Source organism: Arvicanthis niloticus, chromosome 21, assembly GCF_011762505.2.
Source record: "Arvicanthis niloticus isolate mArvNil1 chromosome 21, mArvNil1.pat.X, whole genome shotgun sequence".
Lineage (NCBI taxonomy): Eukaryota > Metazoa > Chordata > Mammalia > Rodentia > Muridae > Arvicanthis > Arvicanthis niloticus.
The window spans coordinates 36,516,549-36,531,241 of record NC_047678.1 but is presented as its reverse complement, the minus strand read 5'-3'; the positions used below and the strand labels follow the sequence as shown (position 1 = coordinate 36,531,241).

The 14,693-nt window shown below is 45.1% G+C and overlaps 1 protein-coding gene across 2 annotated transcripts in view; it reads left to right on the top strand.

Annotated features, from left to right (window-relative positions):
* Tgfbr2 (transforming growth factor beta receptor 2) overlaps positions 1–14,693 on the top strand; it is an 85,297-nt gene that overhangs the window by 13,046 nt on the left and 57,558 nt on the right. Inside the window, exon 2 of one of the 2 annotated variants that reach the window (XM_034483880.2) lies at positions 4,728–4,802. The exons of the other annotated variant lie outside the window; for it this stretch is intronic. Coding sequence (XP_034339771.1) covers positions 4,728–4,802 — 75 coding nt within the window. The remainder of the gene's footprint in view (positions 1–4,727; positions 4,803–14,693) is intronic. 2 annotated transcript variants of the gene reach the window in all.

Below are 14,693 nucleotides of genomic sequence, written 5' to 3'. Positions count from 1 at the left end.
TAGTGTTCTGCAGCCTTTCAGAGATTGCACCACCACTTGTGTCCTTAAAATACTCTTAGAGCGGACAGACATTGCCATGGCCTGGCAGCTTCTAGACTTCTGTTTTAGGCAGGGGAGGAGCTGCTGAGACCTGTAATTGCATTTCTGTTTAGTTTACAGACTCTTGTTAGATATAGGGTAGAAATATTTTGGGGAGTGTGTGTGTGTGTGTGTGTGTGTGTGTGTGTGTGTGTGTATGTGTGTGTGTGTGCACATGTGTGTTTAAATCTGTGTGGAGGTGCACACGCACATGTGCGCAAAGATGGAGACATCTTGGTTTCTCGTCTGCAGATACCATCTACCTTGTGGTTTTGAGGCAGGGTCTCTCACTATCCTCATTGGCCAGGTACCCACCAGTCTCTACCTCCCCAGCTTTGTATCATAAATGCATAGCACCTAATGGCTTCTGGGGTAAAGAGGGTCCATTTTCCTCAAGGGTGTGGCTCTTAGCAGTTCAGCCATGCCCCAGTGGATGTCCTATACCCTGAAGCATACAGAAAAAAAATTGTTAAAAAGAGAACATGCAGTTGGGGGATGAAGAGGAGGGAGGGGGCAGTTATAGGAGGAGTTAAGGAAGGGAGATCAAACTACATTGTCAGCAAATTATTAATGGTGTTGATTTGATAAAAGAAAGAAACATTTAAAAAAAAAACAAACAAAAACAACAGAAGAGTGCACCCTCAATGCACCCCACATGTTCAGCGTTTTATGTGACACTGAGACATAACTCAGGTCCTCACACTTTCTAGACAAGCCCCCTGTCCACACAGACATCCCCCATTTCCAAGTATAGGTGCAGCTCTCAGTGACTCTCTTGTGACCATATAATATACCCTGTTCACATTTTAGTCTCTGAAACCACAATGCCTGGAGGAAATGGTTGTTTGATATCATCTGCTTCGCAAAATGTGTCAAAAGGAAAATCAAACCACGATATTTGACTGACAGTCCGGGAATCTCTCTGGTTATGTGGTTCTGAACTGAACATAATTCTCTCAACCTGTGCTGGGCACTCTTATTTTTATCATGACTGTTGTTAGGAAGACTTCTGTATTCATCATCCTTATGCCCGTTCTCATTACCAGCTGCTTCCCTCTGGTGAGCAAAGGGCCATGTAGGCATTAATCCACACTGGGCTCTTTGCACCACGGCGTCTCTTAAAATGTGAGGTGTCATCCTCTGCACTCAGTGCCAAGTGTGTGCACGTCTAACAAGTTCACAAATTAACTTAGTAGTTGTTCGGGCAGTTAATTCTACTCAATTTTCCAATATTGCTGCTTTTAAAATAGTTCACTTGTTTACATAATTTACACAGCAAATCTATTTATTTTGCTTACATATGAAAGAGGAGAAGATGTCAGAGAGCATGTGAAGGCAGGAGTGCAATGCGTTCTAGAGAGTTCTCTGCTTCCATTGTGTGGGCTTCCGAGACCAAATTCAGGTCCTTAGGCTTGGGTGGCAAGCACTTCAGCCACTGAGGCCCCTCCCTGACCTATCCCTCATCCTTTTTTCTTTCTTTCTTTCTTTCTTTTCTTTTTTTTTTTTTTTTTTCAATTTTCTTACTATGTGTTGAGGAACGTAGTTCGCTGAAGCTCAGGAAGGACTCCCTAAACGTTGCCCAGCTCTCTGGACATTGACTTGAACCTTCTCTGAGTGGGCCGTCACTCACTGGCCTCTGTACTTTGCTCAATCCTGAGGCAATTTTTAAACCCTGGCTATTTTCTTGCTCCTGGATCCTCAGTCCCTGTCCCTAATAAACACCCCTAAGTAGCGTCGTCACGGTAAATAGTTCTAAGTTTCTGACCTTTTCAATCATTTTTTTTTCTCACTTTTTTCTTAAGCCTTTGCCATCAGAACTGTACATAACAAAAGGGAAAAGGATGGAAAAATTTTCCTCTGCCTGTTACATCTCATGCTGCTTCCTGTTGTAGCAACTCTCAGCAGCTTCATCAAACCGACTTGTGATCCTCGGCGGGTTCAGTGAGACGCTGTTTACAGTGGAGTCCTGTGGGGTGAACTGTGGACCTGCTTGGTGTTTGCTTTACTTTCCAGTTAGGCAACCGTAGCACCAACTTTCTGTCAAAGGCTCTCCAGGCTTCTCCTTGGTCACCCTCAACTCTAATCAGTCTGCACATATTTCTGTCGGTTGAATCTCCCTTGGCTCAGCTTTCTGTGGGTTCTCGTCCTGAGTCCTTGGGGGCCACATGGCTTCCCTACCTTATTGAGGGCAGAGTCCTCTGTGTGCCTGGTCCATACACTAGACAGTGCCTCGCACATCCATTTCATGAGAAGACGCCTTGGTCAGATAGGGGGTCTCTCGTCTCTTTTTCTACTATTGCATATTTCATGCCCTGACTCCTAATTAATTAATCAATTAATTATTAATGACTTATTTTGGGTGTGTGTTTATGGTATCTGTGAGGATATACATGTGTGTGCATATTCATGGTATGTGTGAGGGTTACCATAGAAACACCCACCCACCTGCCTTTAGTCACCTTTTAAAACTGCCTAAAACACTTCTTTTCCAAGATTTTAATGATGGTGTTGGTGAGGGTGCTAGTGGTCATTACATAACCAGTTACACTGTTCAGGGTACTGCTAGGCATTGTCACAGCCTTAAGAATACCGATCGCCTCTCACCCACTTATTAAGGGAATGCCTAGGGTGTCTCCAGGGCACAGAAGAACTCCCAGATTCTTTCTAAGGAGGATTGGTTTTGTTATTTGACATTTCTGTAATTCATGTCAGTCATGTATTCTGACTGCTTCTTCTTCTGAGTCTCTCTTATCTCTCCTCCCCCCTCCCCCCTCCAGCTCCCACCACCTCATCCTGTGACTTTTGGGTTTGTGACCCATTTAGATAAGCAGGGCCACCCGTGTGACAGTTGGGTTGGTGGCATCCACTTCTAGCTTCTTAGCAGTGCAATGTTATCTTCTTGAATCAACTACTAAAGCTATAGCTTCAACTCCCACCAACTAAGTCCATTTGTCTGGTCTCTGCCTATGTGGAATAACGACTTCCCACTTCCGCCTCTTCTTTTTCTCTTGGCGTACATACGTATGCATGGCATGTATGTGTATATAGTTCCTCTGTGTGTGTGTGTGTGTGTGTGTGTGTGTGTGTGTGAAGCATATCCAGACCAGAGGTTAATGTTGTGGTGTGTATGTGTGTGTGTGTGTGTGTGTGAAGCATATCCAGACCAGAGGTTAATGTTGTGGTGTGTGTATATAAGCATGTCTAGACTAGAGGTTAATGTTGTGTTGTGTTGTGTGTGTGTGTGTGTGTGTGTGTGAGAGAGAGAGAGAGTGTGTGTAAGCATGTCCAGACCAGAAGTTAATGTTGAGGCATCTCTTTCTATTGTTGGGTTTCTTCATCTTCTTATTGACAGAAACTCTAATTGAACCTACAGCTCATCAACTAGGTTAGACTTGCTGGTGAGCAAGCCCCAGGATCCTTCTGCCTCTACCTATGCAGCAGTAAGGTTGTATGTAAGCACTCTCAGGTCCAGCCTTTTTCTTTGGTTGCTGTGAATCTGAACTCGTGTCCTCTTGAGGACATGGCAGATACTTTACTGAGTCATCTCCCCTCCCCTGAAACTCCTTGTGTATAAAGAACAACTGCCTAGGTATCCGATGTCTCTGAGTCATGCTTTGCCAATCAAAACAGCTCAGCACTTCTCTATGTCTTCAGATGTTCATCTTTTACAAGTTCTGGAAAGGGACATGAGAAGCGATATACAGCCTCTGATACACGGCTAACGGGTCGTCATCAGTGCTGTAGCAAAGCTTATCAGCAAGCCGGCCTTTGCAGGCGAGCCTGGGAAGCTTCCCATTTCTATTGGTTACTCTTCTCGTGATGGGACGAAACGCCTGAGGAAACGCTTAAGGAAGGAAGGTTCATTTTGGCTCAGAGTTTGGGTTCCTGTCAATGCTGGTGGTGAAGACATGGGGTTCCCAGTGCTCAGGGAGCATAGAGAAATACATGCTGGTATCTGCTTGCTTTCGCCTTTCCCTTCAGTTTGAGGCCTCAGCTCATAAGATGTTACCTTTTACAGTAAGGATGGGTCTTCTCTCTCCAGTGAAATCTCTCTGGAAACATCCTCACAGACACACCCAGAGTTGTGTTTCCCTGACAATTCAACCAAGCTGACCCTGACCATCAAGTTGAGCCATCTGGGTGCTGTGTCCGTCTCTGTTCCATATAATCTTGGAACACATTTAATGCCTTTCGCTGTGAGAACGGATATGAAATGAATATTAAGATGAAATGAATATTTAAAGTGAACACCAAAATGAAGTAATGAATTTTAAAAACAAAGCTGTTGTGAGGACGGGGAATAGAATTCAGTAGTGGAACGCCTGCCCAGCATCTGGGGGCGGGGCCTGAGCTTCAATCTCCAACACACACCAAGTTCCAAAATGATTCAGACAGATGAGAAGGTAGAGCCAGGAAAATGGGTAGAGAACCAACTTGAATTACTTTATTCTCAGTGAAATAGGTAAAGACCAGCAGCCAGACTTAGGGGCTATGGTCTGACAAGTTTGAAGACAACCTATTGACTATACTCGGCTATAATATTCTGTGAGTACAACACTTTGTTGATTGGAAAATGTGTTCACTTGCATGCCATTTTAAATCTTGAAACAGCCCTCTGAGAGGGTATAATTCTCCATCCCATTTTACAGATGTGGAAATGGAAGTCCAGAAAGATGTGTCCATCCACCTAAGCTGTAATAGGACCATCCACCCACTGAAACATTGTAACGTATTCTGAATTTGTCTTTTCATATTTCTCTCGTTTGTAGTTATGATGTTCTTTCACCACATTGAAATTTATAATTAAGTCTAAGATAAAAATCTGTGGTCACAGGGCTGGAGAGATAGCTCAGTAGCTAAGAGTGCATGCTGCTTTTACAGGGGACCTGAGTTCAGTTCCCAGCACCCAAATAGGGCATATGGTAATCACCAGTAACTCTGGCTCCAGAGGATCCAACCCCCTCTTCTGGCCTCTGTGGGCACTGTACTGGTGTGCATGATCCTATTCTCAGACCTACACTTGTGCACATAAACATTTAAAAATGTTTATGCCCAGATCTATTGTATTTTCAGATACTTGTAGCTAAATGGCAGATGCGGTGGGACTGTTTTTGCTTTGAACATTAGAATGCTAGAGACTGTCTTCTCTTAGGTCACACTTCTTTGAGGGTTTTGCTCCTCCATTCCCATCTTAGTGGAGCCCAGACCGTGCAGAGTCATTTTCTTTCTGCTTTCTTTCTGCTCGCTCTTTCTTTCTTTCTTTCTTTCTTTCTTTCTTTCTTTCTTTCTTTCTTTCTTTCTTTCTTTCTGCTCCTCCATTCCCATCTTAGTGGAGCCCAGACCGTGCAGAGTCAGCTGGTGGGACAGCCTCTCTTCCAGGCCTAGCGTGGTCTCCTCTGTGACGGTGTATTGCCATTGCCGGGAGACACACATTGCTGTTTACAAAGGCCTGTGTGCACCACACCACACTGGAGTGGTGTTGGGACAATCCTAGAATCCCAGCACATGAAGGAAAGGAGGGTTGAGAGTCTGAGTTCAAATTCCTGGCTAGCCTGAGTTAACAGGAGCCCTGTCTCAAAATACCAAAATCAGTAAATAAATGAAAATATGGAATAGCCTGCTAGTTGCTTTCGTTCTGTGACTCCCCACTTTCCCAGAGCTTCAGGGGCCCGACATACCAGGGTACATAAGCATCTCTATAGAAGAAGGGCAGGTCTTCACCCTGTAGTCCCAGAAGGCCGTTATGAACTGGGCCTGCTCTTGTAGCTGCTTAAACTTGAAACTGAATAAAGTGAAGAAGAATAAAGGTATTTCAGAAGCAGACCACAGGTAAGAGAGATAGCCAGTATATCATTAGAGTGCTCAGACAGGAAACAAGATGGTGGAGGAGGGGTAGTGCAGCCTGTGGTATTACCAAGGACATGAAATCAAGAGCGGCCCAAGGGACTACGAGGTTGCTCAGTGGTTATGAGCACTTGCTGCCCTTGAAGATATGAGTTCAGTTCCCAGTACCCATGCCTTACAACCAGAAGTAACTCTAGCTCCAGGGGATCTCATAGCCTCTTCTGGCTTCTCTGAGTGCTTGCACACACACACTCACACACACATTAATTAATTAATTAGTCAATTAATTAATTGACTAATTAATTAATTAATACAACAAATCTCTTTTATAGAAAAAGAGTAACCTTGACTAGCAGATAGTGTGTGGCTTGCCAGTTTATCAGGCTAATTGGCACTCCTGATTTTCTACGAATTGCTTGGCAGAAGTGTTATTATAAAAAAAAAAAGGAGAAGTTGAGTCATGATATTTTATTTAATTTTGGTCACAACATGAATTAAACAAGCTCTGGTGACAGTGGCTTCATTCTCTCTGTTTCCACCGGTCGTCAGCAGGGTGAGCTTCCTGTGGCTTGAGTGAGCTGGAGGGGCCTCAGGATCTTCCTTCCTGCTGGAGATTTTCTATTAAGGTCAAGCTTCGTTAAACAGTGACTGGATTAATGGGCTGGGCTTATGTTAGAATTGGCAAAAATTTTCCTCAGTCTCTTAGGGATTTCACTGTTATTTACTTCCTTCTTTGCGAAAGCTTGCATAAGTCTTCTGGGATAGTCTTTTTTATATAATCCTTAAAAATTGTCACTTTTACATACTGATTTTTGTATTAAGGAAGAAGCCCCTGTACAAACAACAACATTGAATTTGAACACTCCAGCGAGGGCCTTATTTCAGTGGTTAAGGGATTAAAAGCGAACAGAAAAGCTAGGGGAGAAAGTAAAATCACAGGGAGGTGGTGACTTAAAATGGATCATGTTTGTGTTGTGACTGTGTAGCCTTGTGCTTTTTCTGAATAACAAGTTCTGACCTGAGGAGCCATTTTCTGTCATCGTGGGAAGGTAGCAGTAGACTCCATGACCATCATGATGGGAACATAGCAAAGGCAGGCATGTGTGATTCTGGAGCAGTAGCTGAGAGACTGTCTTCAGACAGCAACCATCAGACAGACAGACAGACAGACAGACAGACAGACAGACAGACAGGTGGGTGAATTCTAACTGGCAGTGATGTAGAGATAATCTCTTATGTACTTTGTAAAAGCATTCACCGGTCAATAAAAAGCTGATTGGCCAATGAGCTAAGGCAGGAAGCTAGAGGGTGGGACATCCAGCAGAAAGAGAGGGGTTGGGAGATGATGGGATAGAGACAGACACAGGGATTGGCCCCAGAACGCTGATGGACACAGCAGAAAGAAAAAAAAAAATCTGAGGACGAGGTAACCAGTCACGTGACAGAACTTAGTATTCAGTAATGGGATGACTAGTTCATTCATGAGCTAGTCTGGGAGGAGCTAAAGCTTATGGTCTAGGTATTTGAAAATACTTTGGAGTCTCAGAGGTGCTATTGTGGGAGCAGGAGCTGGAAGGAAAAACATGAGCATACAGAAAACACACAACAAAGGAATGGCATGAGCTTTTGAAATGTCAGAGCCTCCCCCTTGACACAATGTCACCAACAACCTTCTCATCCTTCCCAAACACTTCTACCAACTGAGGATCAAGCATTCAGTGCCCATGGAGACCATTCTCATTCTAACTTTCATATGGAGTCCCAAGTAGCCCGGGCAGGCTTTGGACTCTTCATGTAAGCAAGAATGACCTTGAACAACTGTTCCTCCTGCCTCTGCCTCCTGGGTGCTGGGATTACAATCTTGTCCCCATGACTGGTTTCCTGGACACAGGGGAATCGAACTCAAAGCTTTGTACGTGGTAGGCAGTACTCTGTCAGTTGAACCATATCTCCAGACCTCAAGATGCATTTTAGTTTTTAAAATAGTTTGATTGGATTTATTTATTTATTTGTGTGACTGTACATGTATGTGCACGCATGTGGCAGTACATGTATGTGCACACATGCATGTGGAAGTCAGAGGACAAATGGAAAACTTTTGGAAGTTAATTTTGTTTTTGTGGTGGTTTGAATATGCTTTGCCCAGGGAATGGCACTACTAGGAAGCGTGTCCTTGTTGGAGTAGGTGTGGTCTTGTTGGAGGAAGTGTGTCACTGGGTGGGGGTAGGCTTTGAGACCCTCCTTCTAGCTACCTAGAAGTCAGTCTTCTCCTGGTTGCCTTCGGAAAAAGATGTAGAACTCTCAGCTCTTCGAGTCGTATACCTGCCTGGATGCTGCCATGCTTCCTGCCATGATGATAATGGACTGAATGTCAGAACTTGAAAGCCAACCCTAGTTAAATATCCCTTATAAGAGTTGTGGTGTCTCTTCACAGCAACGGAAAACGTAACTAAGACAGTTCTCTTCTTTCTACCATGTGGATCCTGTCTGGTGCTTGATCATGGCCTCAGGCTTGAAGATGCCCATCTTGACTCACTAAGCCATCTTGCCAGCCTAAGAGACATTTTAAAAGTTAGGTTTTCTCATGGATGGGAAGGGGCTCACAGGGCTGCATATCTATTAAGAAGCTAGAGACAGTTGGTGGCTGCTGAAGGTGATGAAGTTGGCTTTCTTCCAGGGTGGGACCTTGGTAGGTTGACCAGGCTACAGTACACTGTCCAACATTCACATGCTTTCAGCGAAGACCAACTGGACATCAATAACTATGCATCTATACATCCATGCACCCATCCATCCATTTCTATTGTCTGTCTGTCTGTCTGTCTGTCTGTCTGTCTGTCTATCTGAAAGATAAGGTGGAAAGGAGACAGGGAAGGACCTAAGACAAGCTGGAGATGGAGAACAAGAACTGAATTTGATTGAAACAAGACACATTTATAGAAACAAACAAACAGCAACAAACTTAAAAGACAAGTTCAACTTTGTCAGGGAATCCTCCGGTCCAATCTTTCCAATTTCCTCGTGTCCCGCTGTCACCGTGAGGCCTGGCTGAGAAGTTCCACCCTTTCAAAAGACCATAATGAGCAACTAGCAGAACTCATTCTGAAGAATTTGCCTAGAGTTATCTTGGAAGGGTGTACCCGGTGAAAATGAAGGGCCCTGGAGTCATGTCTTTCTATTACCTGCCTCTTCCCCCAGACAAGATTAGAGGCTGAGTCATGTAGGAGGACACTTTGGGTTGGGCCTGACCACACCTGCATACAACTCTGGAGTTCCTGCACCAATGCAGTAGGCAGTGCTCCAGACACTTGGGGGAAGTGGGGTGCTTACTGGCAGCCTCTCACAATCTGGCTATGATGGACTTGTCTGTCAAGTTCACCACTCCGTATAGACTAAGTCTCTCCCTCCCTCCCACCTGTGTTCTTTATTTATTTGTTTTTTTTTTTTTTTAATTTTGTTTTGTTTTATGAGTGTTGTGCATGCCTGGTGCTAAGGAGGTCAGAGGAAGGTGTTGGGTCAGATGGAACTGGAGTTACAGATGGTTATGGAAGCTAGGATTAGAACTTGGTGCTGAGCCATGTGTCCAGGCTACCATATGTCTGTCTGTCCATCCGTCCGTCCATCTGTGTGTGTGTGCGCGCGCGCGCGTGTGTGTGTCTGTCTGTGTGTGTGTGTGTCACACGTACATTTGGATGTACACATGTGAGGGTGGGTGTGCCTGCACATGTATGTCCACTCCCCTGTAAGCTGGAGAACAACCTCCTTCATCAACCTTAGAAATGTTTTCTAAGTTGTTTTTTTTTAGCCCCTTCCCTTCTCTCTCTCTCACTTCAGCCTGACCCCACTCGCTCCCAAAAGATATTTATTTATTTATTTATTTATTTACTTATTTATTTATTTATTTTGGATGGTTGTGAGCCACCATGTGGTTGCTGGGATTTGAATTCAGGACCTCCGGAGGAAGAGCAGTCAGTGCTTTTAACCACTGAGCCATCTCACAAGCTCCTCTGGCTTGTTTTTGAGACAGGGGTTTTCATTTGCCTGGAGCTCACCACCATGTAAGGTAGGCTGGCTAAGGCATAAGCCCAGGGACCCTCTGTTTACTCATCTTCAGCCTTGGGATTACAAACCACACTACCAGCATCTTGAATCTAAGGTTCGAATTCAAGCTGCTGTGCTTGCAAAGCAAGAATGAAACCAACTGAGCAATTCCACCACCCTGGCCCTGAGACTATGTTCTTTGTTGAACTGTACGTAATTTCCAACCCTGGCTGTAGATCTAGCTCATCTGAGAAGTTTTAGAGTAATCCCACTGCCTGAGTCAACCCCGTAGGCGTTCTGGCTCACTGGCTTGGGCAGGGCTCTCCCTTCATCACAATCTTTAAAACAATCTCTAGATGCTTCTGATGTGGAAGCCAAGATAAAAACCACTGATTCAGCCAAACCCCAGTGAGGGCACAGATGAGCATGGCAAGGTATTTAGGCAGCATCAACACTTCCCATTCGTTGGCATACTAATAAAACGAGCAAGGTTTCAGAGCAGAGCCCTGTAAGAAGCAAGATTCTTTTACTTTGGAGTCTTAGCCACAGTATGGTGGTTTCCTTGGGGATGGGGTGTAGCTAACTTGTCTGATGTGTGGAGCCCTGGGTTCTGTCCCCAGGAAGGCATAAAATGGGAGGAATAGCACAAGCTTGCTTGTAACCCCAGCCTTTTGGAGAGTGAAGATTTGGGGATCAGAGAGTGGTCTTTACCTACACAGTGAACCGGAAGCCAGGAGTTCCTGCTCTTAAGGCCTTATGTGGGAGATCTGGGGAAGAGTCTCTCACTGAACCTGGAGCCTGCTGGTTCCATCAGGCAAGGCTGGCTGACCAGCTAATCACTGCGAGCATCTGTCTTTGGGATGACAGTCTACTGCTGCTCTTGCCTAAGTGCTGAGAGGGTCGAACTTGATCATCATGGAAGTATGATAAAGGCTCGACTAGCTGAACTGTCTCTTCAGCCCATGGAGTCCATTCCTTAGCACTGAATATTGCAAGACAGATTAAATTCATTGTTCCCCTCCCTTCCTGTGTTCTGGAGTAGTCCACAGTGTCTGTCTAGTCATCTAAGGCTGAAAGTAACATGGTTGAAAAAATAAATTCTAACTATTCTGCTTTGTTGGAGGACTGTCTAGTCAGGGTGCTTTTAGCATGTAGGATTTTAATCGTCATCTTTGAAGGGCTATAAAAATACTACTTTCTGACTGGGCTTCGGGTAAGAGTGGGTTAGAGTGTTTGCTTGTAAGCATGAAGACCTTAGTTCAGATTTCTAGTCTGGGTGGTGGTGGCTGCATGCGTTTTAACCCCAGTGCTCTGAAAAGAAGGGAATGGAGGATCACTGAAGCTTGCTGGTAGGCCTTACACACACACACACACACACACACACACACACACACACACACACACACATTTCTTTGCAGAAGACTGTAAGAGTAGTGTTGTTGGGTTTTAGATGTTACTAAGAGAGTAGTGTACTTGTACAGCATAAGGACTGGAGTTTGGATTCCCCAGAACCCACATAAAAGCCAGTAATGTAGCACATGCTGTGCCTGCAATTTCAGCACCTCTTTGATGAGATGGAAAGGCCCAGAAACAAGAGACTTCCCGAAGCTCTCTGGTTTTCCTCAAGGCAGAAGGCAAGGGCTGACATCCAAAGTTTCCTCCTGACCCCCACATGAATGTTTTTCTGCGCGCGCGCGCACACACACACACACACACACACACACACACACACACACTGAGGCTAGTGAGGATTGTGGGATTACAAGCAGCGCACACTCATCCTGGACAAAAAAAGCAGAAGGTTGGAACAGTGATGGGGTGAGAGGGAACCCTGAAAAGGCTAGGGGACGGGAGGGGTCAGAACAGAATGGTGACCCATTCCTATGAAAAAGCCATAGTGAAACCCACAGCTTTGTATGTTAACTCTAAGAGTCTCTCCTGGAGACACAGGAAAGGGGGTGGGGGTGGGGGAAGCCTAGGGCAGGTTGAGAAGTCTTAGGCTGAGAAGGCTTGCTTTTAACTGGGCTTGGCTTTTATCAAGGTGTCCTGCAGGGAATTGGCTTCCCCGAGGCCTTGGGGTTTCCCCCTGGGAGCTGGTCACCTCTCTGTTCTGTCCCAGGAGCTCAGCAGCGTTTTCCAGGCTGTGGCTGAAACCCTCCAAAATGCCTTGCATTTTTTTTAAATGCATTATAAAAAAAACTCCAATGTTTTCTCTGAAATATTAATTTCCTTGCTCTAGGCTGTTGTAGGCTTTGCCTGGAAACTTAATCTCAACCCTTGGGCTCTGCATTATGTGTCTGTCATTGAAATGGGGCTTAACAAGAATCACTTGATACCTTGGCAAGCCTTCTCTGTTTTAAACAGTCTTTTATCTTGGGGCCAGGGATTTGCATTTGCAGAGGCTAGGCCCGCTGACTCCAGCCCTGGCAGGTTGCAACTTGTTGCAGCTCTAGCTCGGCCCATTTCTCACTTAAGGGAACCTCCCGGTGCTGCCACTCTGGGTTTAGGATTTAACAGGAGAGCTAATCCCTGTCATTCGTTGTTAGTTGTTTTCTGCTTTTGCTTCACCAAGGACACCAAGGCCAGAGTCAGCAAATTACCTAATACAAGCCACTAACCGCTCCCCCAACCCTGGCAGCACTTTCTGAATAGATGACACTCAAGACAGGAGCCTCTCTCTTCTCTCTTCCCCAGAATTCTATTCTGTTCCCAGCCAGCCATATTATCTGTGGTTTCTCTTCTTGAGGAGTTTGCTTACTATCAGGTTTTCTGTTTGTTTTGTTTGTGTGTGTGCATGCGCACATGTGCGTGTGTGCGTGCGTGGGGGGGTGGGGAGTGTTGTTAGTTTGATTTGTTGTTTTGTTTGTTTCTGTTAGCCTAGGCTGGCTGGAACTTTCTGTGGTCCTCTTACCTCCTTCTTCCTGGTGCTAGGCTTACAGCCCTGGGCCATTTTTACCCCCAGAGAGTCTTTATTTTCCAATTTTCTTGAAACCTGAAGCTGCTAGGTCCTTTGAGATTTCTTTGATTGATATAATGATGGTGTTCGTGGTTGTTTATGTGTGTACATGCAGATGAACGTGTGTAGGTATGTATGCATGTGCAAGAGCATATGGAGACCAGAATTCAAAGTCAGGGGCCATTAACACAGTCTTTGACTACCCTCCCCCCTCCCCCGCCCCCCGCTTTAAACCACATCTCTCACTGGCCTGGAGGTCTCACACTAGGCTAGGCTGGCCATCAAGGGGTCTGCCTATATCTCTCCCTAACGCAGAAATTACAATCAAACACTAGGCTGTTCTTCCTCTTCCTTCTCTTCTTCTTCCTCCTCCTCCTCCTCTTCCTCCTCCCCCTTTTCCTCTTCCTCTTCCTCCTTCTTATTCTTTTTCTTCCTTGGACAGTGGGGATCAGTCTTCATGTTTGCATGGTTTTGAAAGCAAGCATTTGACCCATGAGCTGTCTCCCCAGCCTCTTGGATGTCTTGTCCTGATGAAAAAAATCTCTCTATTGTTCTTCATATAAGATTTTTGAGTGGGTAATGTGATATAAACTAAGTATGTGATTTTATTTTATTTATTTATTTATTTATTTATTTATTTATTTATTTTACCTTGCAGTATTGGGAATTGAACCCAGGGCCTCAGACGAACGTTACCACGGGGCTACTGCCCAGCCTGATTTTACTTATCTTAATTTTAGTTATGAAAAGTGTACTTTGATGCTGGCTGCCTTGCAGCTTGGGATCCTGCCCTTGACCTCAAGATTTCAGGAAGGTGCCTCTTGCCAGAGGCCTTTCTGGGGACTCTGGAGTCTGGCTACAGCTCCATCATCAGGGCCAGCTCCTGAAGGAAAAAAAAAGGCACCCTGACTTCTAACCTAATGTCCTTTCCACTGCTAATTCTGGCTACTTAAACCTGGCGTTATTTATCTTTTACAAATTACTTACACTCATTTCTGGATTTGTCACTCCCTCCCCCCCCCCCAGAACCTTTATTATCCCATGTCCCCCATGAACATATCCTGATTCCTTGGGCAGCAACTGTAAATAAATTTTTGGATTTTGTTTTTTTGTTTTTTTTTTTTGTTTGTTTTTAAAGATCAGATGAATTTGGCAGTAGAGAAGGACTTTTTTCCTGGAACCTGAAGATGGGATATGGGAGGGGCCTTCATAAGACTTGGAGGAATGAACAAGTGTGTACTGAGAGCCAGCCAGGGCAGCATGGCCAATATTGGAGATGCCCGAGTGCAGCCAGAAACTAAAGGGAGTCCAAGTTAAAAAACAGACTAAAGTCATAAATCAGAGGCAAACTTAATGGAAAGGACCAGAGGCTGGCCGTGGGTGTCTGTCATTTATGGGGTTTATCAGGAATAGCCTGGAAAATGCCTTATCCTGTAAAGTGCTCAGGCTTGGGGACCTGGGTTCTGCTTTCCAGCGCGCACATGCAAAAAAAAAAAAACTGGGCGTGGCAGGAAGAGCCTATAACCTCCTCTCTGGGGAGGCAGAACCAGGAACATTCTTGGAGCATGCTGGCCAGAGAATCTAGTCAAATCGGTGAGTGAGCTTCAGAGTTTGAGAGACCTTGTCTCAAAAGGGAAGCTGGAGGGCGAGCGAGGAGGGCCACAGATCCCCAGCACGCACGTTCATGCATGTGCGCATGCGCGCGCGTACACTCAAACACACACACACACACACACACACACACACACACACACACACACACGAATGTGAAGTT